The sequence below is a fragment of the Pezoporus flaviventris genome, unplaced genomic scaffold (assembly GCF_033815535.1).
Source record: "Pezoporus flaviventris isolate CSIRO_AGI_PZ_B2104156 unplaced genomic scaffold, CSIRO_AGI_Pfla_v1 ptg000097l, whole genome shotgun sequence".
Lineage (NCBI taxonomy): Eukaryota > Metazoa > Chordata > Aves > Psittaciformes > Psittacidae > Pezoporus > Pezoporus flaviventris.
The window spans coordinates 1,111,908-1,138,968 of record NW_026892645.1 but is presented as its reverse complement, the minus strand read 5'-3'; the positions used below and the strand labels follow the sequence as shown (position 1 = coordinate 1,138,968).

Here is a 27,061-nt window from a genome sequence, read left to right as displayed (position 1 = left end):
AGGATGAGCAGCACCCTAAGCATCTGAGAAGGAAAACAACTCGATGGCACCCGGCAGTCCAAGGCTCCGTGTCTCCAACTCTAATGAACACGACAGACACCACCATTTCCTCCTGTTGTAGCCCTGATGCCAATAGCTGTCACCCCCCGACCCCACTCACACAGGGAAGAGGCTGAGCAGAGCAATGCCAGCAGCCGCAGCACACACCAGCAGGCAGCAGCAGCACAAGAATCTTCTCTCCTTGAAGGAGTATCCATGAGGCGATCCCGCTGCAGGAGCCGGGCAGAGCAGAGCCAAACCCTCCATCCTCCCAGCCCCAGCTCCTCGCTGCCGGCCCTCCTGGCAGCGGCTGCCCATCGAGGGGGTCGGAACGAGATGATCCTTAAAGTCCCTTCCAACCCAACCATTCTGTGATTCCATGAATACTCAATTCAAGGTGTAAAGGAAGTCAGGATGACTGCTTCACCGTTACCCCCAAGCCCCCACGCTAACCCCTGTTACCCCTCTTGGGACAGAGAAGACAATGATCAAAGCAAGGAAGCCTCCTAATATTTTTATTGTTCCTTAGGTAACTGTGGATAGTACAAAGTTTTCCTCTTAAAAAAAAATTAATTACCTTCACGTTTCCATAACCAGGGCTTCCCATGGGAACCCGATGCCACAGGATTTCCACAGAAGCCATTTCCAACCACCATAATGCTATGTAGATAGTATAACAGTAAGAGAATATTCCTGTAATTATCAACATGAAATTGGTTATCTGTGTATAAGGGTGAACACTGATCTTTTTTTTTCTTTTTAGAAACAAAACCATCATTTATTAATCCAAACTACATCATTGCATTTACAACATTCATTGCATAAACTGGACATACAAAGTTTTGCCACCTCTGGTAAATAACAGACATACATTATACAATATATTTGCTGAATACATAAGTTCAAACAATATGGGTACAACAACTTGTTCATAATACATACTTAAACCATCGTGTTTAATAGTTACTAAGACACAGATCCATGAGCTACTTCGGGTCTCAGCACAGTTAATCTAAGTGACAAGAACACAGTTGAGAGACAGTAGCTGCAATGGAAGGCGAAGAAAACTAACCTGCGATAGGTCTTGTTCAGACAGCGAGCGCTCCTCACGGGTCAGCTTCTTCTGCTTCGAGATACAAATCACACATCCATCACAGCTGACCGGGACGTCGGGGGAATGTCCATGCAACCCACACACAGAAGAGAGCGAGTCTCCCAAGGATAAACCTTCAACAGTCATTGCCTTACTTTAGTATGTACTATAGGTTTGCTATCGGAACAGAAACAAAACAAAACCCAGACTGAAGTGGTTCTTTAAGTGCAGTTCCAGCTGCAAGTACATGGTTATTTGTGAGTCTATAACACAGGGCCAGACTTCTAGAAATGTAGAGGTAATGCTGATCTGTCGGGTTGATGCTGAATAATCCTCCGTGATGTTGGTATTAATTTTGGCAGCTGTTTATATGTTTACTTATTTAGAGTGTTTTCTCAACATTAGTATTCCCTTTCAAATTCATTTCTCCCTTTTCTTTCCTTTTTGTTTCCTTTTCTAAATCAGTTTCTAAAGAAGGATGGACTACAACTCGTCAGACCTGATGACGTGGAAGAGGGTGACATTGTAAAGTATTTGGTGCCCGTTGTTCCAGGCATAGAGGGCCCGATCCTTGGGGTTGTAGTCCAACATGGAAATGTGTGAGTACTTGTTTTGGAAGGGGATGTCGATGTACTCGTAGGTGGAGGCGTTGGTCTGGTAGGCGTAGTGCACCTTGGTACCTCCCGAGTAGCCGTTGGTGACGTAGAGCGTGCCGCAGATGATGAAGGCCTCCCCGGCGCTGCGTTTCGGGTAGCTGGTGTTCCAGGTCTGGAGGCTCTGCAGGGTGTTGGGGTCCAACTTGCTGATGACGATGTTGCCCGCGTTCTGGTTGGTGGCGTAGACGGCCCACAGCCCGTTCTCATCCACCATGAGGTCAATGTCCGAGTGGCCACCCCAGGCGTAGTGGTACATGTTGTTGTAGCCGGCATAATCCAGGCTGCGTGTCTTGAGAATGGTCTCTGTTTTCAAGTCAAACCTGATAATTATGTGGCTTTGGTATTTATTGAAATAGATGGAGCCATTGTAGACCACTTGACCGGTGCCTGACCATGGGTGAGGGAGACGGTGGGAGGTAAAATTGTCAGTATTCATGAAATCTGCCATGGATTTATATTCACGGACAAAGCGGTTGTTGTGGTAGCTGTCCATGTACCAGACCTGGGCGAGCAGCAGAAACACAAGGGGTTAGAAAACAGCAGAGACCCACCTGAGCCCTTTGCACATCACCTGAGAACTGAGCGGGGAGCAAAACCCAGAGCAAGGCATCCAACCCACTGGAAAACACCTTTGTTCAGTGCCACCTTCACCCAGAAATAAACCCATTTCTTGGAACCCCAAATTAGCCAAGAAATCAACGGAACAGCAAAGCTTCCACGGGGGTAAGCTGGTATCCCCCCATAACATGAGAGCTTTCCTGGGACCTGCTGCGTGACTGGCACCATCCTTCCAGAGGGCAATTAGCATCTTTGGCTAGACCCAGCACATTATGTTGATGCTGCTCTTGCTTTCTGCAAGCCCCATTGTGGCAGCACCCAGTGAATTATCCCAGCTGCTGTGCAGGACTCCATTAATGTGGCATGCAGAAGCTGTGGATGTAATCGCTCATTGCCAAGGAAATTCAGGCAAAGTCCATATTGGTTTAAAAATCATACACTTCTGCTTCAAAAGCTTAAACCAAGGCTGCTATGAGAGACAAAGCCATCAAAATCCTGCTATCAGGAGATGGGGGGGGAGATTTTAGATCATCATTTAAGTGCCAGTTCACTAGGGACGCTGTCTAGACTCCTGAAAGAAAAAGCTTTTGTCATATGAAACCAATTCCGAGGCAAATGGCCAAGCTGTGCTGTTAGTATCAAGAATATCCATTCAGTGAGTGATGTTCTATATGCAGTTACTGCCTACAGATAAAGATAGCTGCTTTCCCTAAAAGCTGGTTAGGCAGGAGAAAAGGTAAATGAAGCAGCAAGAGAGAAGCCTTAAAGGATGCAGATTTGGGTACTGCTGTAGCCCAAACTTCTGCAAATAAACCCATTGGAAAAGGCAATAGTGTTGTCTCTGCGGTGTGGCTGTCTCCGGGGTCCCTTAGGAGAGACATTAGGAGACATTTACACGCTGTGTGTGTGCATGTAAAGACCTTTGGCTGCTGTGTTTGAAAGGCCAAGTGGGGTCTGCAAAACCTTGGTAGGGAACTTGAGCCCTCCATGGTTACCCCCCTGGAAACACTGCAGGGGGGAAGGAACGCCTGGCAAAGGGCTCTGATCCTCACACCTCCACTGCGGGCTGGAGGGTGGCTGCAACTGCACCAGAGATAACCCAGGTGTTCCAAAGCCCGCAGCAGAGACGTGCCTGCAGCCTGGGAGAGCTCCTGCTCCAAGATGTGGCGCTGGGGAGCATTCCTCACCTTCAACTGAACCAGCTTGGGAAATAACATAAAACCCCCAAGAAAACGGATTGTCCCTCTGCTGCTCCCATTTCATTACCTGGAATTAAAAGAATTACACATGCCAGTGCGTTGTGCTCGGCTTTTAGAGAGGCAAGAGCAGAACCCCATGTCAGAATGCTGGGGCTGCAAGGTGGCAGGGCCCAACAGCTTTGGAGAAGCAGGGATTGATGGATAGCAGCATCTCATCACACGAGCTGGCAATGAGCAACCTCCTCCTGCCAATACCCGTCAATCCCAGCACTCAGCATCCACCCTGCTCCTGCAGGATCACCATTCCCCACTTGTGTTCAATGATCTCATGACGTGAACAGAATAATCTATGAACCATCAACCACCTCCTGGGGCTTGGTGACGTAAGATGGATACGATACCCTGCCCACCTCCCCACTCTGCCGGGCAGCCAGTGAAGTTCCCTTAATTGTGTTTCTAAGATTCCCAGCACATTTATATATCACATACACACAGATGCTCATGAAGCCTGAGCTACAGCTCTGAGCAAACTGCCTGTCCACTCTCAGGACAAGAATACCCTGCAGAGAAAGTCAGGGGTGAAAAAAACCCTATTAAAAATAGTGCTCTGAGACCAAACTCTCTGAAGATGGGAAGATCTTTAGCATTTGCTCAACCAGCTTCAGCTGCAACAGGCCTGACTCTCCCTTCACAGGTGTATAAATCATGCTAGTGATGAGGGATGCAGCAAGCAGAGCCTGAAGGGGACAGGTCTGTCCCCTCTCCTGAACAAGACATGTGGGTAAAGCCTTCCCATCCCACTTCAGATCAGGATCTTGTTGGTTTAATAACTAATATATGGGCATGTCATGTTGGGAACCAGTGCCAACCAGTTTGCTGCTGGTTCAGAGAAAGAGCCCAACGCTTCAAGTCACTGCTGCTTCATTGCTGTGCATCCATGGGCAAACGGAGCCACCCTCGGGGTGGCTTCTCCAGAGCATCCCTCATCCAGAACATCCCTCGTCCTCCCTTAGCTACAGAAAACTGATCACAGGGCAGAGCTCTCAAAATAGGTGCCCTGATACAGCCCTTGTTGGTGCCTTCATCTTTTGATGGATGCTGCATGCAGGGGGGAATTACCACGCAGCCAAGCTCTGAGGTTTCTGTTTTGTTTTGCTGCCTGCAAATCCTCAGCAAACACTCTGAGATATTTTCCATTCCATCAGTCATGGGAAGCCTGGATTGATTTTCAGCCAGTTATTGGCCTCCTACCTCCTTGGGATCAAAACTGAATGGTCTGAATGGAAAAAAAAAGACCCAAACAATGCAAAACAAATCTCTCTCTGGCTGCAGTCTGTTAATTCCTCACAACAATGAAGGAGGAGGATGAAGGACAAATGCAGCCAGGTACATTACTGGAGGTGCTGGCAGCAGAAGAGCAGCAGGGACCAGGTCCCTCTGCTAAGCCCTGGCTGCCAAACCCAGATCAGAAACCCAGCACTGGATTTCTCCCTGCCACAGGGGGCACAGACCTCGTGGTGACACTTCTGAGACCATGCACACTCATCACTGCAGTGAGTTTTACCCGCCCTGGGAAGGGACCACTGCACTGGGGTGCTCAGCCCCATCCTCGTTCTCACCCTCCCTGTGGGATCCTCAGCCCCATCCTGCTGCAGAAGAGGCCAGCAGAGCCCTATGAGATGGACTAGAACCTTCCACAGGTTTCACAGGGCACAACCTGGGCTTTGGTGCTGGATGTAATGAGTTTTCAATGACCTCAGCCACATCCCTGGAGGTGGAACACAAAGACGAAGCTGTCATGGTCTTACCTTGTTCTCTCCCTCGGGAGCGAGAGGGTCCGTCATCCACGATCCGAACCTGGACCCCGAGGTTTTAATTGTGATGGGATCACTTATTCCCGTCAGCTTGCCACAAGCTGAAAAAGAGGGCAAGGCTGGTGAGCACCACGTCAGACCACACGGCTCCTTTGGCAGGCTGCCTTTGACAGCCAGCCCCGAAGCCCCGGTGAGGGGCGCCAGAGCCGGCCATCATCACACCACACTGCTCTGCCCCTCTGACGGGCAGCCCTGGGTCTATTTAGTTCGAGGTAATTAGGCCAAGAGCAACCGTGGGATGCTTTTGTTTGTCTCATGCCTCTCAAGAACCAGCTGTCCTTACCCCCCAGCCCCAAGCAGGAGCCTTCCTGAAGCAGCCCTGCTGCTAACGTCACACGCAGCAGATGATTCGATGACTCTATGAGAAGTGTTAGTCAGGGTCGAGCAGCCAGGTAGGGAAATCAAGTGAATGCTCTCCTCGTTTCTGCTATAATAGAGTGACACAAAGACAGACGTGCCCTGCTGGAAACATGCATCTGGTACGGGTTATGCAAAGGAGAGAAAAAGAAAAGGTGGGAAATTATGGGCAATAAAAGCTCATCCCTGCAAACAGCATTTACCAGCTTCTGCCATCCACCTTCTTCCTTCCCTACCGTGCCTGCTCACTTCGGAGACACGAAGGAATGCACCAGCCTCCTCCTGCCTTTTCTGAAGGAGAAGCCTCCTGCAGGCTGGGGCAGGGGAAGGGGCGGTGGGATGGGGTGGCTGCTCCGGGTGCTGGGTGTGCAGGATGAGCTGTGCCATGGCATGGCAGCACACACGGCCCTGGGGTTCGGTGCAGGTGCTCAAGGCTGGGGCTGCGGGTGGGAGCCCTGGTGGTGCTGCTGAGACAGGGTTAGAGCTCTGCCAGCTCAGGACAAGGTCCTTCTGCTCTGAATCACCAACGTGAATCACAGAACGGTTTGGGTTAGGAGGGACCATTAAAGGTCATCCAGTTCCAACCCCTGCAATGAGCAGGGACACCTTCAATCCGATCAGGTTGCTTAAAGCCCCAGCTAGCCTGGCCTGGAATGCTTCCAGTACACACAGTCCACAGTACCTCTTTGCTGCCTTTCTCCTTAGCCTGTTCTCATTTGACCCTTTATATTAATGATCACAGCCACGGGACACATCCACCTCCCTCAGCTCTGAGCTGTGGCCAAAGAGATCACCTTAGCCTGAGGCATAAAATAGATGAAGCTATTGTTGATATACACCAGCACAACACGGCCATGGGGACCACCAGTCTTCCCACAGCCTTCAGACACCAGGCAGGTAAAGACAGATCCCATTGAAGAGCAGGGGGCTTCCCTGGCCTCACTGAGACACGACGTTTGGGACCTTATCCTCCTGCTTCGTGCATCCAAAACCTCCCAGCTCCAAAGGAGAGCAAGGTACTGACAAAGGGATGCAATGGGTTACCATAATAAATGCTTAATGTCTTGCCAATTCCCCTAGCAGAGGACCAGCCTTCCTCTAATCACAGACCTGCTCAGCGCTGCCTGCCGTTATCGCAGCCCTGCGTTGCTGTTACTTTATCTCTTCTCTTCTATTTCCCCGGAGAAAAACGTTGGATAAAAGCTCATTGATTTAAAACCAAAACGTTAAAAAGCAGCAGCAGCCGGTGCTGAGGGTGAGCCGGTGCCTGCAATGGTGAGGCTGCAGCTCACATGTGTTTAGCCGGAGGCACATTCACAGCAGCTCTTCAGCAATGCTCTTACACAGGGCAAGGTGTTTCCTTTCTTGGTGTAAATCTACCACAGGCACTTGGATGCCAGGGGGGGAAGTCTAAAATGGATCCTTCAAGGCCTCAAACTGGGACAGCACGACCTGGTGCTCATCCACGAGTCCAGGATACAGGGAAAGCCTGTGAGCTTCCGGGGCATACATGGGGGACTTGTTCTCATGCCAGTTTCGCTGGACCTGTGGCCCGTGAGGGCCTGCATGTCCCTGCTCCTGGACAACAGCACAAATCAGCCTCTTCCCAAGTGACCCTCCCCAGCCAGCCTGCCCCCAGCAGCTCAGCACTGCATACACAGCATCTCCAGGCACACAGCCCCTTCCTCAGCCACACCAGGAATTTTCCATCAGGAGAAGACGCGCTCTGCTCCAGCCAGTTAAAACAAGCGCTCCATCCTCCCAGGATACCAACACCTCCGCTCCATGGTCCTCCTCAGATCCAGCCCACAAGCAGTGTTGAGCAGCTCAGCAGCAGTTTACCCACCAACGCAGCCACCGACACCAGCACCATCTCCTTCTGGACTCCGTGGTTCTGCTCAGGCTGCTGCAGCCAAGCACCTTCCCTGCTGAGGCTTCCCATGAATCTGAGGTTGGATCCCCCTATTACCAGTCCTGGTCCTATCCTTGCACCAGGGCTGTGGGCTGGGATCATCCGTGGGAGCCAGGGAAAGCTCCTGCTATTAGGTTGAATTCCCCCTTGAGCCAAAGAGTGACAACCTCCCGGCTCCTCCACAGAACGCTAATGGAAACACTAAAATCCCTGTATAAATAGTGATCTTTAAGAGTGTAAACAGAATAACAGATTGAACATGCCTTTATCCCAGTCACACACACCGGGGTCAGGAGATGTTTTCACTATTGATCCATCAATAATGCCTAGGAAGCCCAAAATGCAAAACAGGACCATCTAAGGAAGATGCTGCTGCACTGTTGAGCCCTGGTGCTTCCCAGAGGGTGGGGAGAGGTGAACCAGATGGGAACGCATCCTTTTCCCTCATCCCATGCTTATTGCAGCAGGTCCCTGATCCTGTTCTGGGCACCTCAAGCTGTACCCTGAGCTCTAGAATGTGAACATACATCAGGTGAGCAGCGTTGCTGCCCGTGCAGAGCAAATCTAAGCTAAAACGTTCCTCTTGAAACACCAGTGAACCTTGCTGAGCAGATAATTTGCAGCAAACAGCAATCCCCAGCAAACAGCCTCATGGTGCAGCAGCCAAGTGTCTGTGAGGTTGTTATCCCAATTTAACTCAATTAACCACCATTTGCACTGGTTTACACTCCGGAGCCATAAACAACATTGGAAATTCAATCTGTGCTGTTTGCTGTCTAGTAACCAAATAAATCACCCGCCCAGGCAAACCCTTGTGAGACTCAGCATCCATCTCCACCACCACCCAGGGGTGCTGCGGTGCCCCAGAGGAGAACCACTGCCCAGACCCGTGGTCACAGAGAGGGGAAGAGGAGAAAGAAGGGTCATGGCCAAAAAGCCCAATAAAGCCTCAAAAAGACTCCAAACCCTCCCAAAAGTTTCTAAAAGGAAGTTGCCTGCAGGAGCTCCCCATCAGTCCCCTGGGCTCCTGCCTTGAGTGGAGGAAGAGAGGAGGCAATGGGGCAGGACATGCCCCACAGCAGAAGGGGCTAACGGTCCAAGAGCAAACGCTATTTATTTTGAGGCCCTAAATGGTTTGGGAGCTGCTTCCTACAGTCTGCAGGGGGATCGTCACAGCTCCCCTGGCTCTGCTGGAATCAGCCCTGCTGGGCAGCTGCACCGAGGCTGCTGGAGAGGGGCTGTGGGGTCCAGGGTGGTTCTGTTAAAGAACCATCCCTGGGAAGGTACTTCTACAGCCCAGACTGAACGCCCTGCTCCTCCTGCTGCTCCCTCTCCCCATCACCCACAGCTCCTCCTCATCTCCAAGTGATGGGCTGAAGGATACAGATGCAGCAGCAGATGGTGCCCAAGGAGTGGGCACCTCTCCTCCCATCACACCCACCTCTGCCTTCAGCAGGGGAGGAATGAGAAAAGCTGTTTGCAGGGCTGTGGGGCTGCTGGGGGGATGCTCTGGTCAACCAGGCACTCCTGGCCATGGTCTCCATCCCTCCTTATCCTACCCACTGCAGGACTGTCACTCCTGAGATGCCTGTGCAGCCCCCCCATGATAAAGCTCCAGGTACTAGGTACTGCTAACACAGAAAGCACCACGTCATTACAACCTCCACCATTTCTGTCCCCAGTAAGGCTTCAGGGTGAAACGCAAGCGGGTTGAGGACAGTGTCAGGACTTCCCTGCCACCCCCCAGCCCTGTTGCCTTCCCCAGGACCATCATTTCCCTCTCCCAGATTCCAAGTGAGAGGCAGCTTATAAGGAGCGCATCAGATGGAAACACACGGGAGGCATCTAGAAACAAGCAAAAGCAATCCCACCAGCAGAGATGAGAGAGAAACAAAGCGTTACCTTGCCAAGGATATAAAGTGCTCAGGAGAGATCTGATCTTCCGCGAAGTTACCTGAGTGTAATTTCGTATGTGCTACCAGAACAGAGCGCGGGGCAGCTCATGTGTTTAGATTATCTAAGCCGTGTAACAAGAAAGTCAATAACGGGAGGAGAAATTGAATCAAGTCAGAGCTGGGCCAGTGACCAGAGGGGAGGCTTCTGCAGCTGCAGGAGGCAGCACCCACCTTCCCCTTCTCCACTTCTGTTTGGGGTGGGACATTGGGATTAGCTATGCCTGCGTCTCCCCACAACAGACCCAACAGGCTTCAGCCAATTAATGCTCTCTAACTGAGATTACAGGTGAATCATGTTTTAGCATCGCTGGTGACCTGGCCTGATGGAAGGGGCTCCCCTGGGCAACTGAAAGGATGGGGAGGATTTCCATCCCGCTCCACTACGCCATGCTCTTCTCAACGGGGATTTGCAAGATGCAAAAGGGAAAAGGGAAACCGAGTCACAGCCTGCACACACACACACACACACACACATACACTGCTCAATGTGGTGCATGAGACCTCTGATGTGCCAGGTCCAGTTTGCAACAAGATGGGGCATCGATGCACAAGCCACACGGGTGCATGTGTTTGCTTTGCATAAGCGCATGGACCGCGTCTCACTGCCCGCTTATGCAAACGCTGCAAAACGCCACATGCCCAGCCCAGGGCCTGATCCTGAAGCGCTTACACCATGAGCAGCATCGCTCCTGCGAGCAATCCTCAGCAGGACTACTCCCGGGATGGATGTTACCGATGGCATAAGGATGTTCAGGATCAAACCTGGCTGCACGAGCTCATCCCTTACAGCCAGGCCCAAGGAGATGTCCAGTCTAGCATCTCTGCCTCCAGACGGGATGCGTGGGTTAACACCGATGGTGTTCAGCCAGTGCCACCATGTTGTTCTGAGCCTACCTAATTTTTGCATGCATGCACGAAGCCTTTCTTCAAGATTTGACACTCTGTTCTGAAGCTCTTCGTAGTCATAGGCGCCAATCTCTTCCTGGAGTTCGTTTAGAACTGACGTCAGATTCTGGACCTCCTCTTTAAACTGCAATACCAATTTTGCATCGGCTTTGTACTCTTCCAACACTGGTATCAAAGGCCTAAGTTCCTCCATTTTCGCTTTTATTGCCTGCAAGGTTAAAATAAGCTTGGTTCAGTGCTATGCGTGCAAAAATCTGCAACCCTCTGCCTTGACCTGGTCGCTTCCTACGTGAGTGCAAATGTTCATATCCCACAATCATTATCATTTAAACTAGTTTAATTATTAGTTTGGTCCAAATGATGTATTGGAAAGAACATATTAAACAGGCTGCAGAACACCAAAATATTTGGGAAAGGCCTTTATTTGTCATTTTTAGAATGCAACATCTTAGGGTTACATGCTTCAGATCACATACACAAAGAGCTGTTTTTTGTCGGCTTTTTTCTTTCCAAAAAATAAAAGAAAATAATAAATATATATGCATTGACAAGGGTTTCAAACTATTCATGAAATGCATCTACAATTGCATGCAAAGGAAGATCTCGGTTGGGTGGTTCAAGGTTCCTTAGTGAGATATGGTGCTAATTTGGAAAATAATCAAAAAAATCAATGCATGGTGCAAAATGCTCTGTGGCCCTCTTTTCATGGTTACATGGGAGTGAACTGCTTCTTCAGTCACTGCAGCATTGAAAAAACTTGCTTTTAAGTTAGCCCTGTAAGCAAGAAAATGAAATACTGTTGAGGATCTAGCTCGCTAACCTGCCTTATATAGATAGCCATTCATAGACACATACTCTTACGGACTAGAGAGAGAAAAAAACAACACGAGAGCTCCAAACCACTCACAGTTTAATGCTGGCATTAGCAGAAACAAAATGCTGTGGCTGTTATTTCAAATGGTGCTTTGGCAGCAAATTAGACAAAAAGCCCTGACTGGTTTTCGGCATGCTAGAAGGAACATCAAAATCAAAGCCATGATCGAATTTACTCTGCAGAAATGGAGGGGTTTTATACATCTTTTTTAATGCAATGAAGGCCTCATTTAAAGGCACGCTACACAGCATTTTGTTGAGGATGCTTTGCTCCAGCAGCTAATGAGTAGCCATAAATATGCATGCACCTACCCTTAATGAAGCGTGCTAGATACACACAGCGTACCTGGTGCTGCTCAAACTACTGCACACGGTGGCCAAGCTCCCAGCGGGCAGGGCTGGGACATGTGCCTGTCTGCTGAAGCAGCTGGGGCAGAACGGGACCACAGATTGCTCCTCAGCCTCATCTCTGGCCTTCCTTCCCATCCCCTCCTCTCTGTCATGAGGCTTCTCCTCCTGCTCTTTCCACTTGGGGAACATATTTACTTTCTTATGTACTTGCATTTGCTGGTGCAAGCTCCCTGGCTGGCAGCGGGGAGGATTTAACTCATGGGGATGGAGGGGGAAGAAAATGAACAAGTAAAAAAATAGAAAGGAACTCATGCTTAAATTGGAAAGCTGGTCTTTCCATCCAGACTGCGGAGCTATATTTAGGGTCCTGTGATAACCGGAGATGGGGAGTGGAGGAGGTGGAGTTGGTGAAAAGTTCTAAGAACCTTTTCCGCAGTTTTTGATGATGTACTCTTGGTATTTCAGTATTGAACTGAATTTTTCACTTCAACTAAAAAAGCCCCGATCTGCTTTAAAACACCAGCTGCTGGGGAAGTGCCTGCAAACCAGGGTGAGGACCAGCGGGCGCCTGAGCAAAAACATCCCCAAATTTTACTAGAAATCTTCTCCATTTGGGGTTTTCACGTCTATTAACCCAAAGCATTACTGAGATTTATTATTCCAAATATTGCCAACAGCCTCTTTTGGGCAATTGCATTTGTTCCCAATCAATTTCCTGGAAGTTTCACCACTGTTCCCAATGGTAGCTTCACTGATACCTTCTCATTTGTAGGATACCAGGATAAAACACACAGAACCCATCAGAAGGTGCTGACTCTGCTGCCAACACCATGACTTCAAACTTGGCTGTTTGCACATCCTTGAGATGGGCAGTTTGCCCTGAGGACAGCTACAACAGTGGCACTTTTGGGGTTGATATTTTGATCAGTTGCCCCACTGCTACAACCGCTCCGTGGAGGGAGGTGATTTGGTGACAGCCAGAAATGGAAAGGGAACCCCAGGTCCTGGCTCTTCCCAAGGAATGGGTCCTGGACGTGGCATGGAGAAGGGCTCCCTAGCCATAAGGGTGAACCAACCTCACGCTGACCTCCACCACCCCGGGGTCTCCCTGCAGACCCCCGCTGCAGGGAGATCCTACACAGCTGATTGGGCACCCAGGTGGCTTGTAGGTCTGGAATGTACAAATGTAGGCTTTCACCCTATAGAAAAATGTATTGCAGATGATGGAGGATGCGATGCCGCAGCCTGGATCTGGCTGTGCTTCGGATGGGGGGGAGCTGGATGGGTGGATGATGGCCAGCACTGTGTACAACCAGACCAACGGCCACATGAGCTGATGGGGACACAGTCCCGTGTGCACCCACTAAATCCCTGGCCACAGCTTGGGTAGCAGTTTGAAAGCAGACATACCTTAAACTGCCTTGCCAGGTGCTGCTTGTGGCTTTCTTCCACTTGCTTGAATTTTGATTCCAGTCCCCTCATCTGGTTTTCCATCTTCTCCACGTACTGTAGGTCTCTTTGAGTCCGCCTGTCCAACACCTCTATCGACTGGGACATGTTTTGCACCTGCCAAACGAGAAAGGACTCAGTTACAAGTGCTTCCCCCACAGCGAGGCAGTCCCATCACATACCAATGTTGAACCCTTTTCCTACACAGCCATCAACCTAAAGAGTAACGCATCTCTGCATTATTTACTAGTCAATCGATATGACCCATGCTCTAAACCAGAGCAAATTGTGTTCATAAATGTCTATCCTGCCATACTCCAGAGAATAACAATCACACGTGCAGACAGGGGTTATAGTCAAGGCTAGAACACATCCCTCATGATGGCCCCACCATCAAGTGAGGAGAGGCTCTCAGCTGAGCAGAAGCACACCTGACTACAAGAAACACTTGGGCTGAGGTGCACATTACCGTTCCTTCATGTATGTAAGCGACACTGATTGCCTAAGTGCAAACTTTACTCCCAGCTAGTAACACTTCATTAGCCAAACAGCCCTACTGCTTATATATACAGCATCTGCCAAACAAATCCAGCTGCAGCTGAGGGCATCCCAGAGCTGGGAAGCACTGCAGGAGCTCCTGCTCCGGGTGGTCCCACTGGAGCCCGGGTGGTGCTGCCGTGTCGGCATCTTTCCTAGCCGAGCGATGCCGCATCCCTGCAGCGCCCATCTGGCCCTGCCGAAGGAATGATGCAAGAGGGTTGGCTGGGCTCATCGTGAGAAAGAGAGCTGAAGGTGTAAGGAAGGGAGGGAAACCATAGCCGGGCTGACCTGATTCTGGAGGCTGGCTGCCATCCCATTTATTAAGATATTCCCTTCTCTCATTTTTCAGCCTAAGAGAAGGTAAAAGCAGCTCTGACATAGGCAGGCACTCGAGCACCTTTTAGCATTAGACAGTAGTGTAATTTAAGGTGTTTATGTCAGGGATGGCTGTATTTGTACCATGGTTTGTACCTTACAGGGTTCAACCCACGACCGCTGCCACGTTACCCACAGGAACATGACCGCAGGCATCCGCAGGGATGACGTCTGTTTGGAATGAATCAGGCCCCCCAGCATGCAGCTGCGTCAGGGCCTCATGTTAAAGGCACCCTGGCGCGAGGCTCTTCATCTGTGGGTGCCTGAGCAAAACCTGAACATGAGCCAGCCCCATCCCTACGGATCCGCTCTGAGACACATCCCATAGCCCTTGCTGCCACATCCGCTCCTGTCTCCAGCCTCACCAAAGCCAAGTGCAGGCAGGCTGGGATGGGAAAAGAAGGGTGCAAGTGCAGTATTTCCTCCAGCAAATCCCACTGGGCTGCTGTGACTTACCTCCAGTGACAGAGCAAGGGGACGGCAGGACACGAGCACGCAGCCAGGTCTCGGAGGCTACTTGCTGAAACCAGCACAGGCCAAATGCCAACTCTGGTGTCTGCATCTCCGAAGCGATCAGAACGCCCATTGCTCACACACAACGACAAGCAAACTATTACAGGGAGCTATTAAAAATGAATGGACAACCCCTATTGCAAAGGCCAACAGTGAGGAAACATTCTGAATAACTGCTCCGGGGCTCTAACAGTCCCCCTGAGCAAAGGTGAAGCTATTTTCAGCCTCTAAGTCCAAACGCATCACTCAGAGATGAACCCGTACCCATCCTGCCTACCACCAAGGACCTGCTCAGGGAGGTGTGAGGAGCAGGGAAGGGCAGAACAAGACCCTCTGGGTTTGAACAAGAAAAGAGCAAACCTGAGCTCAGCCCTGGGGTAGAGGAGCTCTCAGCAGACACGGTTGGGTGCCGAGTTACCGGGGCTGGATGGGGAGGATCTTGAAGACCTCTCTCCACCCTGAAGCAGGAGAAGGGAAGTTTTACGCAAGCATGACTTGTCTGCAGATATTTGTATTCTGGTAATCCAGCCTATCCTGCTGTTAGTCAAGCTGCATCTACACAGCAGAACTGTTCCCATGGCTTGGAATAGGAATGACTCACAGGGATTATACAAAATTGATCTCATTTATTCCACTAATGCCTAACCCCAATTAAAGGGCAAATTGCAAAAGGTTTCTGGTATCTGACCCCACAGGGGCTAAGCCAGGCTGGGGGGGCTCCTTCCACTGCCTCATGGATGGTGGGGAGGCAGAGACGTTTCCACTAGGAAATGAATCAGAGTATCTCACTCAGGTTTCTGCTCTGAATCACCTCTGCAGGAGTCAGCCTCTCCCCTGACGGCAGAGGAAAACAGCATCCTCACATGTCTCCAAACAGAGACACCCAAAATAGGCTGCTGTGCTATTTCGGGTGTGTTTTCCAATTCCAGACTCTCACTCTTTGTCACCCATATTATTTTCAACCAGGCAAGATCCTGGCCAGACTTACACAGAGTCAGTCTCCACCATTCCTGATCCCCGACAGTAACATGGACTTCATCAGCTGAAGATCTACTTGTTTTCCTTCATTAGCACATTCTGCTCTTGATCCAGCAAAGTACTTTGGCACGTTATTAGATTTCAGTAAGGCTGTTTGAGCTTAAACTTACACGTACAAAGTGCTCTAACGAGCTGAGACCCAGCGATATGGGCTCTCAGATTCCCCCAGGTTCAGCCATTAACTGCTATCCTCAAACATCAGCTAAAATGCTTTTTTTGCCTCTGTTGGTGGAGCACACACACACAAATGAAACCTCATTTTCCATCAGGCTAATGTGAAAGAGATACCCATGATTGTCTTGGGGAAAGGAGGCAATTTTAGCATTTGAAACAGGAAACCAGTAAAAATGAAGCTTCCAGCACTGTTCTGCTCATGTTTGGCACCGAGTTGTTTCAGAATTAAACAGCTAACAGAGGGGCAATACTGGCCTGGTGATCCGAGTGAGGTTCATATTGTCAAAGCCATGGTTTAAACCCTGCCCAAGCTTCCCTGTGGATCAGCCTTTCGTACCAGCTCAGAAAGGACTGTTCTAAGCCCATCTTTGTGGTTTGAATTGGGATGAATCCTTAGCTTTGAGTAGCTGGACAAACTGGTGGAGCAAACAGCACAAAGCATCTTGAGGGAGATCTTCATGGCCTATGTGAAGGATTAGCAGAGAGATGGGCTCAGCCGATGGACCACAACATGGAAAGTTCATCTTACAAGCTCTTCAGAAAGCAAAGTAAAGGCTAAGAAGAGATGTTGTTGTCCTCCCTGTATACACCTCGGAGTGAATACCAAAGGAACAAAAGGAACGGTTTATCTGGAAATCAGTGCTGGCAAAGAACAAGAATTGGCAGGAAACCAGAACTGGGTTAACCATCGGAGGAGGAAGTCCTCACAGACAGCAGAGCCCCCAGAACTGTATGAAAATCTGTTTGAAGGTAAAACACAACCTGTTTATGGACAGGATTTGGATGATGTCTTGGTTTGGATGCGGGCCAGGATCTGGACTCAGCACCTGGCACATGCCAGGCTGGAAGGACTCCGTGCACTCCAGCCAAAGATGAGCTCAGGCTCCTCGGTGTCAGAACACAGGCTGGCAGGTTGTGAGTGGTGAGCGGACCTGCCTCACCTCACCTCACTCAGCGCCTGCTCTTTAACCCAATGGGGTGCTCAGGATTCACTTGCACGCAGCAGGAGCTGCAGGCTCTATGCATGTGCCTGTGCCCAAGTGTTGAGGTTAGATGGAGTCTTAGCAGCTCGGAGCCTCAAAGTACATTCAGTGGCTGAAGCCCCCGTGCAGAGGTTTGCACTGAAGGTGCTGTAACTGGTCTGTGTACTCACAGATACACGCACACACAATGCCTTATTATTTCCACAGGTCTCTCCTTTGGAAACCCAAACCCAGTTACCTCTCTGACACATGCTGCTTCTTCATCTGCTGGCAGGGAGAAATCAGGAGATGCAAGTTTTCCCACCTCAAAGTTAGAGTTAAGATGTCAGATGAGGGAAGGAGTTTTCAGGTCTGAAATCCTTCCCGGGAAGCTGGAAGCTCTTCTCTGCAGTTGCATTTTCCTACAGGGATTATCATTTCAGCCTCCATCAAGATCAGATGTCTGGCACTAAGAGCCTAGTCTTTATTTTGGGGTTTTCATATAGGTTAGCGTAGGAGTGAGATGCAGACAGATTAGCAAGCAGGTACCATACCCCCAGAACACATGCCTTGGAATATACTGCTCCTCCCTCACTTTATTCATTGGCAGCCGGAGAGCTGCAGAAGGGACTTATGCCCTCCACATGGGAGCTGATGTTATCCCAGGTCTCGCAGACCCATTAGCTGAGGGCATTGGGTCAAACCCTGCTCGTTTAATGCATATGAGTGGTTCTGGGAATGCAAAGGCTCTCGGGTGCCTGTGTCAGCCGCTAACACAACACGCGCTGCCTCTTAAATGTGCTGCTGGACCGGCTGCTGCTATTGCTTAGAGAAAGAAAAGCTGGGAGTGGGATTATTTTTAGAAGCCTCTGACATACCAAAGAAGTCATTTAGGGCTAAATGCTTCCTGCCTCCCTTTATTGTCCTCATCGCGCAGGAAAATCAGTTAAGTGTAGGTTTAATATTGTTTTGAGTGACTAATACAGCAACTTCCCCAAAGCAGCAGGATAAAGATGGCTTTGTCATGCACAGCACATGCCAACACAGCGTTAGGGCATGAGGGATGATTAAATATCCAGCACAGGCCACTTATATTTTAAAGAGAAGAGCATTTCACATGAAACAGCATTTCTGCAACGAAATCCATTATCTGGAAAATTTCTTGTTATTGGGAACGTTTCCTTAATGAGATTCTTTGATCTCTCTGGACAGCAGACTATTAAAAACTAATCAAGTGGATGTCACCATTAGGGAGAACCCCACTAACTGTCATTTCTGTGCTGTTTGATGTCGACAGCTTGTACTGCTTTATTCGACCTTTTTAATATCAGCTTGGTCAGGAACGCACGGGCTTTGGGGTTTTAATTCGAGCTTCTCTCATCCTGTTGAAGCCGAGCCTCTGAAACTGCTGGTGTTAACATAATGGGGGAAAATGAGTAAATTACAGCTTTTTTAAAGCGATACGGTTCAATATTGTGGCTTTGATCTCAGCAGCTTTCACTTGACTTTAGGCCACGCTCCCTTTTCCTCTGTGCCTCAGAAACACTTAGAGATTCATCCTCCCAACTGCAGCTGATGATTCCCCACTACACACATGGCGCGGGATCCAGCGCTCCATCTTCCCTGGAAACCAAGGCTCAGCCCGGCTCACTGGGGATTTTACCCCCAGCATCACCCCAATCCATCCACCTTTCCCAGAAGGGCTCCACCATTACCTTTTCTAATAGTTGTCTCAGCTGCTTTGTCCTGGCATCGCGCGAGCACATCGTCTGTTGAGGTGCCACCACTGTGCATATACACCGTCCCTCACTATCCTGGGCAGAGCTGTAGACCTGCCAGCTTTCCTCTGGGTTGGTAGGCAGCACCTAATGGACACAGGGAAAGATGGTGAAGTTAATGGGGGGGAGGCCTGGCAGGGGCGCAGGAGGTGAAGGGGGGCTGAGTGAAGGAAGCAGGGGGGATGTGGCAGGGGGGACCCTGGAGCTGTGCTGGATGTGGAGGGAGGCTCCTCCGAGGGCCCAGCTGGCAAAATTCACTTGTAATGCAAAAATATGGATTGGGGACAAATGAAAGGAGAGCAGGAGCTGGAGCAAGGAGGCAACACAAGGGAAGAAGCGTGGACATGAGGCAAACCACGAAGCAGCGAGGGCTGCAGTGTGCTGAAGGGCACTGAGCACATCAGGATGGGGAACTGCTGCCTGGTCGCTGGTACAAAGCACTTGACTTCTCCTTGACACTGTGGAAAGGATGTGCCCGAGCTACCAGGGAGGATACAGTGTCCGGGCTGAGCAGGGATCAATGAGCTGCTGCAGAGCTCTCCTGGATCCGGCACCAGGAGAATCAGCTCTCCTGAGTAAATGGACACTGGGAGTTACGTTTCCCCCTCCTCTGGCAGACCCTCCTGGGATGGGGATGGTCACCAGACAACCACGTCCCTGCGAATGCTCTGCGGTCAGGACATGCTGCAGTCGGGGAGCCCAGACCTGAACGCGTTCCCCAACTCCCCTCGTGCTCCCTGTGCTGGTCTTCATTTTCCTTTGATCCCACAGCACTTGGCAAAACCCATTCTTTAACCACAATTCAACCTCCGATCACCGTGGAGGTACCACCGTGCTGCCAACCAGCACGGAAAGGCTCCTTCTGCTATTTCCACATACTACAAATCACCTTGCAAATCGTACAGTGGTCAGGGTTGGAAAGGACCTAAAAGACCACCTAGTGATGAAACACCCATGTTGTCAGAGGTGCACTAAGAGGGACAGCGACGCAGGCAGAGAATTTGATTCTCCAGCTAAAACAACTGCGAAGGAAAAAACGTAATAAATGGGTTTCACAATCCTTGGTGACATGGAAAAAACCAAACCCCGGCTTCATTCACAACCGGCAGAACCGTCACCTGAAACACTTGACACAGCAGAGCTGTAATTCCTCCGCTCTTTCAGGAGGCACAAGCATGCAGCCTGGAAGCGAAAGCTCCCGGTTTTCCCTGCTAAGGGAAGACACAAGGATTGTTTTCTCCTCAGCCATTCCCAAAGTGCCGAGACCAGGCACGGCACCAGCGCTCCAGCAGCACAGGGAACATGCGGCACGACCGGAACACACCGAAACTCCGCCGCTGCTTTCTCACCCTGTGACCGGCTCCGGTGACGGGCGGGGACGCGGAGGGGACCCGGGGGACCCGCACCCGCTGCTCCTGGCGGCTGCAAAGCGGCCACGAAGGAAACTTCGCAACCCTTTGGCTGAAGGCTCCGGATCGCCCCAGCCCCGCGCTAGGGATGGCTAAACCCGAGGAGAGGAGCTCCCCTCTCTGCACCCCAGCTCCCCATCACCCCGAGGGGCGCTGCCTCTCCCCGGGACGCTGCTCTCTGCAGCAGGAGGGGTTCTGCGGGGTCTGGTGTGGGGCGGCTGAGAGATCCCAGGAGTGCGGGGGGGGGGCACCGGGGCAAGGAGGGATTTGATCCCCAGGAACGGGGCGGCGGAGCGCAGCGGCTCCGGGAAGCAGGGATGCTCCGGGAGGCAGGGATGCTCCGGGAGGCAGGGATGCTCCGGGAGGCAGGGATGCGCCGGGAGGCAGGGATGCGCCGGGAGGCAGGGATGCGCCGGGCAGCCCCCCCGCCGCGCCCCGCACTTACTCCCGTGCTGCGGTCCAAGGTGCCGCCCGTGGCCGCCGTGAGTTTGGTGGTGTTGAGCCCCACGAGGGAGGGCAGCGTCTGCGACATCCAGTTGGTGATCATGGCCATGGTGCTGAGGACGACTCCAATCTTGAGTAAAGGCACAGACATGTCTGCGGGGGGGGGCGCCAGGCACCCTTCATTCTGCACCGGCGCCGGGCTCCATGCCGCTGGGGACGGGCTGCGCCACCCGCCCGGCCACCGCCGCCGCTCGCCGCCGGCCCATCGTCCGCCGCCGCCCCGCCGCGGCGCTGCCCGGCGCTGGCGATGGTGCTGCCGGTGCCGCTGCCGGTGCCGCTGCTCCTACCGGTGCTTCTGCCGGGGCCGCCTCCCTGCGCCCGCCGCCACCGGGCGCGCCCCAGCCGGAGCGGAGCGAGCGGCTGCAGGAGGCGGGACGGGGATGGGAGGGGACCGGGAGAGAGGGAGGAGCGGTGGGGGGGGGGGGGGGTGAGCGCCTCGGAACGCCCCGGCAGCCGGAGAGACTGCGGATGGGAGGGGGGCAGGGAAGGAATCGGGGGAGGGAAATTTTTCTTGGGGGCAGAGAGCGAGATTTGGGGAAGGGGGAGGCGGGGGGGGAAGGGGAGAAAAGAACCGGGGAGGAGGAAGGAATTGCACGGAAAGGAAGAGACTTGAGAGGCGGAAAGGTTTGGGGAGGGGAGGGGAGAGGGGAAAAGCCCCGTGTGTGCGGGGGAAGGTGTGGGGAGAGCGGGCACCGGGAGGCGGCGGCGATTTGGGAGCGGGAGAAGGGCTCGGGCGGGGCGGAGGCGGCTCCCCCGCTGCGGCGCGGCCCCGCTGCGCCCCCTGCTGGCTTCCGAGCGCGGTGCGGGACCGGCCCCGGCAGCGGCCTCGAGTCTCGGGGACCGCAGCGGAACAGCGCCTGTACCGGAGACGGATCTGCTCCACGGGACGAAAGCGAGATGAAGGCAGCGAGGGCGGAGGGAGCAGCGCTCCCTGCCGCAGGGATTGCACCGGTCCCGCACAAACCCGTAAGGTGTGGGACCCAGGCGGACCCCCGGGCCGTCAGAGCATCCCCCGCATCCCCGCTTGTCCCCTCAGCACAGTCTGCAAACAGCCCTCTGTCAGCACACACGGTCCAACACACTTGAGCCCAGTCAAATCACCCTGTCCGCTTCTGTCCCTTTCCCAGCAGCCAGGGCTGCACGGGCAGGAGAGCTGGGGCAGTGTCCGACACTGCCAGGACATCCTACCCCAGAGCTGGAAGAAAACTCTTGGCTTTGGGGATATATAGTCTGCAGTGAGCTGGAGTGAACACAGCTCAGGTTTCCTGAAGGCATTTGCAGAACTGTCCTGGGGACTTCAGAACCAAAGTCTCTGAGCAACTGATCTGCAGTTCCCTGCACAACCTTCCCTAACCGAACCTTTAAACACCCTTTGCAAAGCCAATGATGAAATCAATCCCCTGGCCCTCTCCAGAGGATGGAAGTGACACCCCTTGCTCCACTGGTTCAGCACCAGCCTCAGGGTGTTGGAGCAGCCACCACAGCCCTGCTCCAGGACACCCTGTGCACCAGCCCCAGCCTGGCCAACCCATGGGAGCCACCACATTCCCGCTGGTCTCTGACCAGCCCAGACACAAACCTGCCACCTCCAGAGCTGCTCTGCTGATGCCACAGCTCCTTAGGGCTGGGGGTCCCGCTGGGAGCTGAGGGAATGCCCAGTCCTCGACCCACAGGCACTTCCTTGCCATAGAGCATCCAGGCCACTGTATGGAGCAAGTCCCTGCAGGGAAGCAGGAAGCTGCGCCCTGAAACGCCACCGCTGCTGAGCCACCTTGTCCCACCTGAGTAGGACCTTGTCCCTGGCCGGGGATCAGCCCTTGGTGTGGGACCATCCCAGTGCCCAGCACTGCTGCTCTGGGCAGAGGCAGTGGGGACCAGCGAGAGCCAAGCGGGGCTGTTCCTCCAAAGTGCCGGGGAGATGCTGCAGAGCATGAAATGAAAGTGCAGTGAGCAAGTCCACCAGGTGGAGAGAAAGAGATGAGGTGGAATATGAGTGCTGGCACTAGGTCAGATCAGTAAGAAACCACCCCTGCCTCCTGAATCAGACACTGCCTTGCTTGGGGCTCCTAAACTATTTCCAACTTCACCCAGCCCAGAATCAAGCATGGCAAAACCACTGCCACGTCATGCCCAAGGAGGTGAGCACCAAGGGTTTCAGGCTGTGGCTGTAGGACCAGGGTCATCAGGGAAAAGCCTCAGATGGCTTCTATCTATGAGAATAAATCTCAGCTCCCCATTCTGTTCCCATTCAGCCCCTTTTGCTCTAGCAGGTGCTTGCACTGTGGCACCCGAGAGCCTGATTGCTGCTCTGATTTCACACCACACTCAAGTGTTGCACTTAAATCACCTTAATGTTCATTCTGAAACTCAGTTTGTAAGTAAAGTTTATCCCTTATATTTGTCTATTCCAAACACATACAAAGGGAATTAGACCTACAGATACTTTACTATTTAAAATGGTATTCAGCGGGGTAAGAAGCACTCCTTTGCCTTGCTTTGGCTTCCACCTGCACTAAAAGTCTTATTTCCTACCAGTGCACGCAGGTAACGTCAATGTCACTCTTATGCCCTTCAAATGCTTTGTTATGATTAAAGCTTCTTCAGACAGGCACAGCAAGGCACAGAGAGAGGAGCAGCAGCCACAGGTCCCTGCCAGGGCATGGGCATCAAGCAGGAAAAGGCAAATTACCTTGGTCCCGTCAGAGCCTGCTGCAGGTGATGTGCAGACAGGGAAACCTCTTCCCTACCCGAGTGACTTCCCTGGTTTTGGAAGCCCAGCATGGCAATGAAACAAACACAGCCAGCAAAATACAGTAAGGGCACGAGCGCGATGCAGAACACCTGGCACTGCCTTTACTCAAGCTTTAGCGAATCAGAAGAAAGGCTCCTGGAATCAGGAGGAAGACTCAGGTGATTCTTTTCAACCTGATGGCATTCACTGATGGGCCTTCAGAGCAAAGCAGGACCTGACCTTCAAAGAGCACCTGGCTATTGTAACGTCTGCACAAAGCCCGGGCACCAGCTCTGCGGAGCCGGTTGAGCCTCGCTTCCTCCTCATCACTTCGGTGTTTTTGCACAAGATGTTGCTTTAACATCCCCCCCCATGTTGTCACTGAGGTTTTCTTGTCCGATGGGCTCCCTGCAGCCGCCCTCCCTACAGGTGCAGGAGGTCCCCAGCAAAGGATGGGCTGCAAGGGGCAAAGCCCCTGTGCATGCGTTGTGAGCAGAGAAAGAGGCGCAGGGCTGGGTACAGCACAGACCCAGCCCTTCCACAGTAGCTGCTTACAGTGGAAATACCATCACTGCTGGAGGTGACGGGGCCAGACGTGGCCGCCTGCCTAAAGGAGCCCCGCCAGGGTCAGGGCTCGCAGGCAGGGCCAGTTCCTGTGTGTGTGTGCAGGACACGCCGGTCGCTGTCTCCCTCTCCTGGCTGGTTCAGAGAAGAGGTGCTGAAGCTCCTGCGGCTCCCAAGCCTTTGCGGGGATGGGATCCACGGACCCCAGCGGGAGGATGCCCGTTGAGCGCACGGTGGGAGGCAGGGAGCTGCTTTAGAACACATACACCCGTATTTTAACAGCCTCAACTCCTGCTGCCGCCCCAAGCTGCTCAGTAAGTGCTGGAGGCATCTCAGCTGACACCCATCTCTGGCGAGGAGGATGCGTGCAGCTGAGGAACCAACCGAGGCACCTTCCCAGGGCCAGCAGCTCCTGTCCCGGCAGCACAGAGCTCCATCATGCATCAGGACACACAGTCCTGCCCTAGGATTGCTGTGCTGCGGGGCATAGCCCATACTCCAGCTCCTTCCACCTCCTCTCTGCACTGGAGACCCGCGAGAGGCTGCAGGAAAGGTCTGTCCTGTCCAGAAGGACCCTGCTGCGTAACTTCAGGGATCTCCTTAGATACCTGGACTATGTGACTTGTCTCCAAAGCTCCCTCCTGATGTTAATGGAGGTGCTCTGAACCAGCCTCTGGAGGACTCTCTGCCTCCACTGACTTCACATCCTTCCTGGCCTCTCGAATGATGCTGTGCTGCCAGGGTCCTTGTTACAAAGGAGCATGGGCTGCATGAGGCAGGGGAGCTGCAGGGTAGAAGGACCCCAAATCCCTCCCCACCAGCCCATGGGGAGCAGGAGGGCTGGGAAAAGCAGTGAGCACAAGAGGCACCCACCCTGGCAGGCAGCATGGGCAACCTCATCCTCACTAAGGAACATACACCTTGTACCCCATCACCTTTGGAGCGTGGCACATTCTGCTGCTGCATCTGCCGTGGGGCTTCTGTCCCTCAGCAGGTCCCAGCTGCCACACAACGAATGACACCAGGTTTCCCTGAGTTTGGGTTTGATTTCCAAAAGTCCTTCTTTTTCCCTGTAACTGCCTGTGCTGTCATCACTCACACAGCCTCAGTCCTGGAGCTGGACCCCATCACTTCAGCACTGTCCTAACTCAGAGCAAACCCTTCCCCTGTCATAGGGAGGGTGTGGATGGACAGGCAGGGAAAGTGAAGGAAGGAAAGAAAAGGGCAATTAAAGACCCCAAAGTGCTTTGGGAACAGTGACCAGGGTGCTGCAGATCACTGCCAGCTCCCGGTGGGATGTGGTGTGAAACTGCCTGTGCCTGCTGCTGCACCTTTCGGGATCAGGCAGCCCAAAGTGCTCCAGAAAGTTAAGCCCAGCTACAGACACTGGGACTATTCCTCTGCAGCAAACCCTGTGCAAGCTTCCCTTTAGCCATCTGCATGGTGAGCAGGAACTGCAGCAGAAAGAACACGATCTTTGTGTTACACTGGACACAACAACCCCCTTTGCAGGTCTTCCCTTCGCTAAGCCTGTGTTCAACTAAAGCTGCTCATGACACTAAACCCGGGCTCTAACAGCGAGTGCCAATGGTGTCAGAGCCCGGGGGCTGGAGCAGAGCCTGCTACAGCCAGCGCAGGTTTCCTGCCACTTGGGTGCTTTGCTTAGGGATGATGATGTTTTGGGTGCACCCCCCTGGGTCAGTCGTTCACCTCCAGTCACAAAGTGCCTTCACACTGAAATCCCGCTCTGAACATTGAAATCCTGCTCTGAACATTGGAATCCTGCTCTGAAACACAGCCCAGGGCTGACCGTGCTACTGCCCCACCGCTACCTTCCCAGGAGACCTTTGGCGTTTCGGATGGGTTTGAATGCTGCTTCCCAGCTGGGAGCCAAGGCCTGGGTCCTGAACAGGGAGAACCCTTCCCAGGGCCAAACCCCAGGACAAACCAGTCCAGGGGCTGGGAGTAGGGCTCCTGGGCTCAGCTCTGGGAGGGCAGTCACAAGCAATAGCGACAGTCCACAAAAGAAGCAGGACTGGGAGTTTTAGGTGCTCTTCCCGCACAGCTCACATCAGACACATCTCAGGCTGTGCCTCGGTTTCCCCAAGTGCATTTCCCCTCCTGGGGGACTGACTTAACGTCTCAGGTATCCCCCTGCCCATGCACATCTCCCAGAGTGTGGCCAAGGTAACACAGGCAACAAACCCCAGAGATGCTCTCTGGGTGTCCCTGTCCCTGCCTTGTCCCCTTTGGTTCACAGCTTCGTCACAGCAGAGCAAAGCCAACACTTACAACTCAAGAATTAGCTCCTTCCACTCTCAACGCAGTCTACAGCCTCCGTCTAACTCAGATAGTAATTAGTTTTGTATTACTTTACGTAGTGATGCTAATACTGATTACAAGGACAGATAACTGGAGCAATAAATACAACCCAGGGCTGGAAATTACCTTTTTTATTGGTTAAAGCTGAAGTTAGTGAAATCAGACACAAATTGGTTTATGAGATGAGGCAGCTGCCTCCTGTTACCGGCTGCAGATTCCCAGCTTAATCCCACTTCTTCCCATGTGCACCCCTGAGAGGTGAGGGAAGAGCCTCAGCACCAAAGCGGGCACTGGGCAGTGCCCATGGGTGGACGGGAGCCAGCACAGCAGAACACGGGCAGCTGTGGGAAGGGCAGCATGTCCTGGCAGCTCTCATCCTTCCCATGAGAACAGCCCCAAAGGGACCCGAGGAGCTTTCAGGAAAATCAATGGCAGAATTGGCTTGTTTTCCTCCTTGCAGAAGCCTTACACGTGCACTGACTCCTGCGGCAGGAAGCGGCTGCTTCCTGCGTGGTTGCAGCGATCACTGGGGAAGTGGATGTCAGCGCCGTGAAACTTTGAGGAACGCAAAGAGCTTTTCACCAGTAACAGCTCAGCAGCCAGCAGGGGGAAGGACAGGCTGGACAGACAGACAAGCAATGGCATCCTGGACCCTCTGCCTTTACTACAGCAGCCCAAACTCTCTGGCAGCTCTGTCCTTCTGCATGTGACAAGAGCATCCTTAGAGAGCATCAGCTGGCTTCGCTCCTCTACAGCCACCACGGGACCTGCCCTGCTTCCCACTGAGAAGACAAGGAGAGAAAGCCTCGCATTCTGCCCAGCACTGCATGCACAGCCAGGGCAAGGGTGCTGCACCCCCATCCAGCCACTGCACCCCAAAACCAGCCACTCGGCCCAGCCTCAGTACCTCATTTGGGTTATGACCTGTG

At 52.5% G+C, this 27,061-nt stretch overlaps 1 protein-coding gene across 2 annotated transcripts in view; it reads right to left on the bottom strand.

Annotated features, from left to right (window-relative positions):
- Nucleotides 1-537: 537 nt before the first annotated feature.
- Nucleotides 538-27,061, bottom strand: part of OLFM1 (olfactomedin 1) — a 29,532-nt gene continuing 3,008 nt past the window's right edge. The window contains exons 1-6 of one of the 2 annotated variants that reach the window (XM_061476903.1): nucleotides 20,457-20,896; nucleotides 18,540-18,689; nucleotides 13,184-13,339; nucleotides 10,538-10,757; nucleotides 5,354-5,460; nucleotides 538-2,290 (exon numbers count right to left, since the gene is read on the bottom strand). In XM_061476903.1, the coding sequence (XP_061332887.1) occupies nucleotides 1,616-2,290; nucleotides 5,354-5,460; nucleotides 10,538-10,757; nucleotides 13,184-13,339; nucleotides 18,540-18,689; nucleotides 20,457-20,606 (1,458 nt within the window). In that variant the 5' untranslated portion in view covers nucleotides 20,607-20,896 and the 3' untranslated portion in view covers nucleotides 538-1,615. Of the gene's footprint in view, nucleotides 2,291-5,353; nucleotides 5,461-10,537; nucleotides 10,758-13,183; nucleotides 13,340-18,539; nucleotides 18,690-20,456; nucleotides 20,897-27,061 lie in introns of those variants that run through there. The other variant, XM_061476905.1, reaches the window with a different exon arrangement.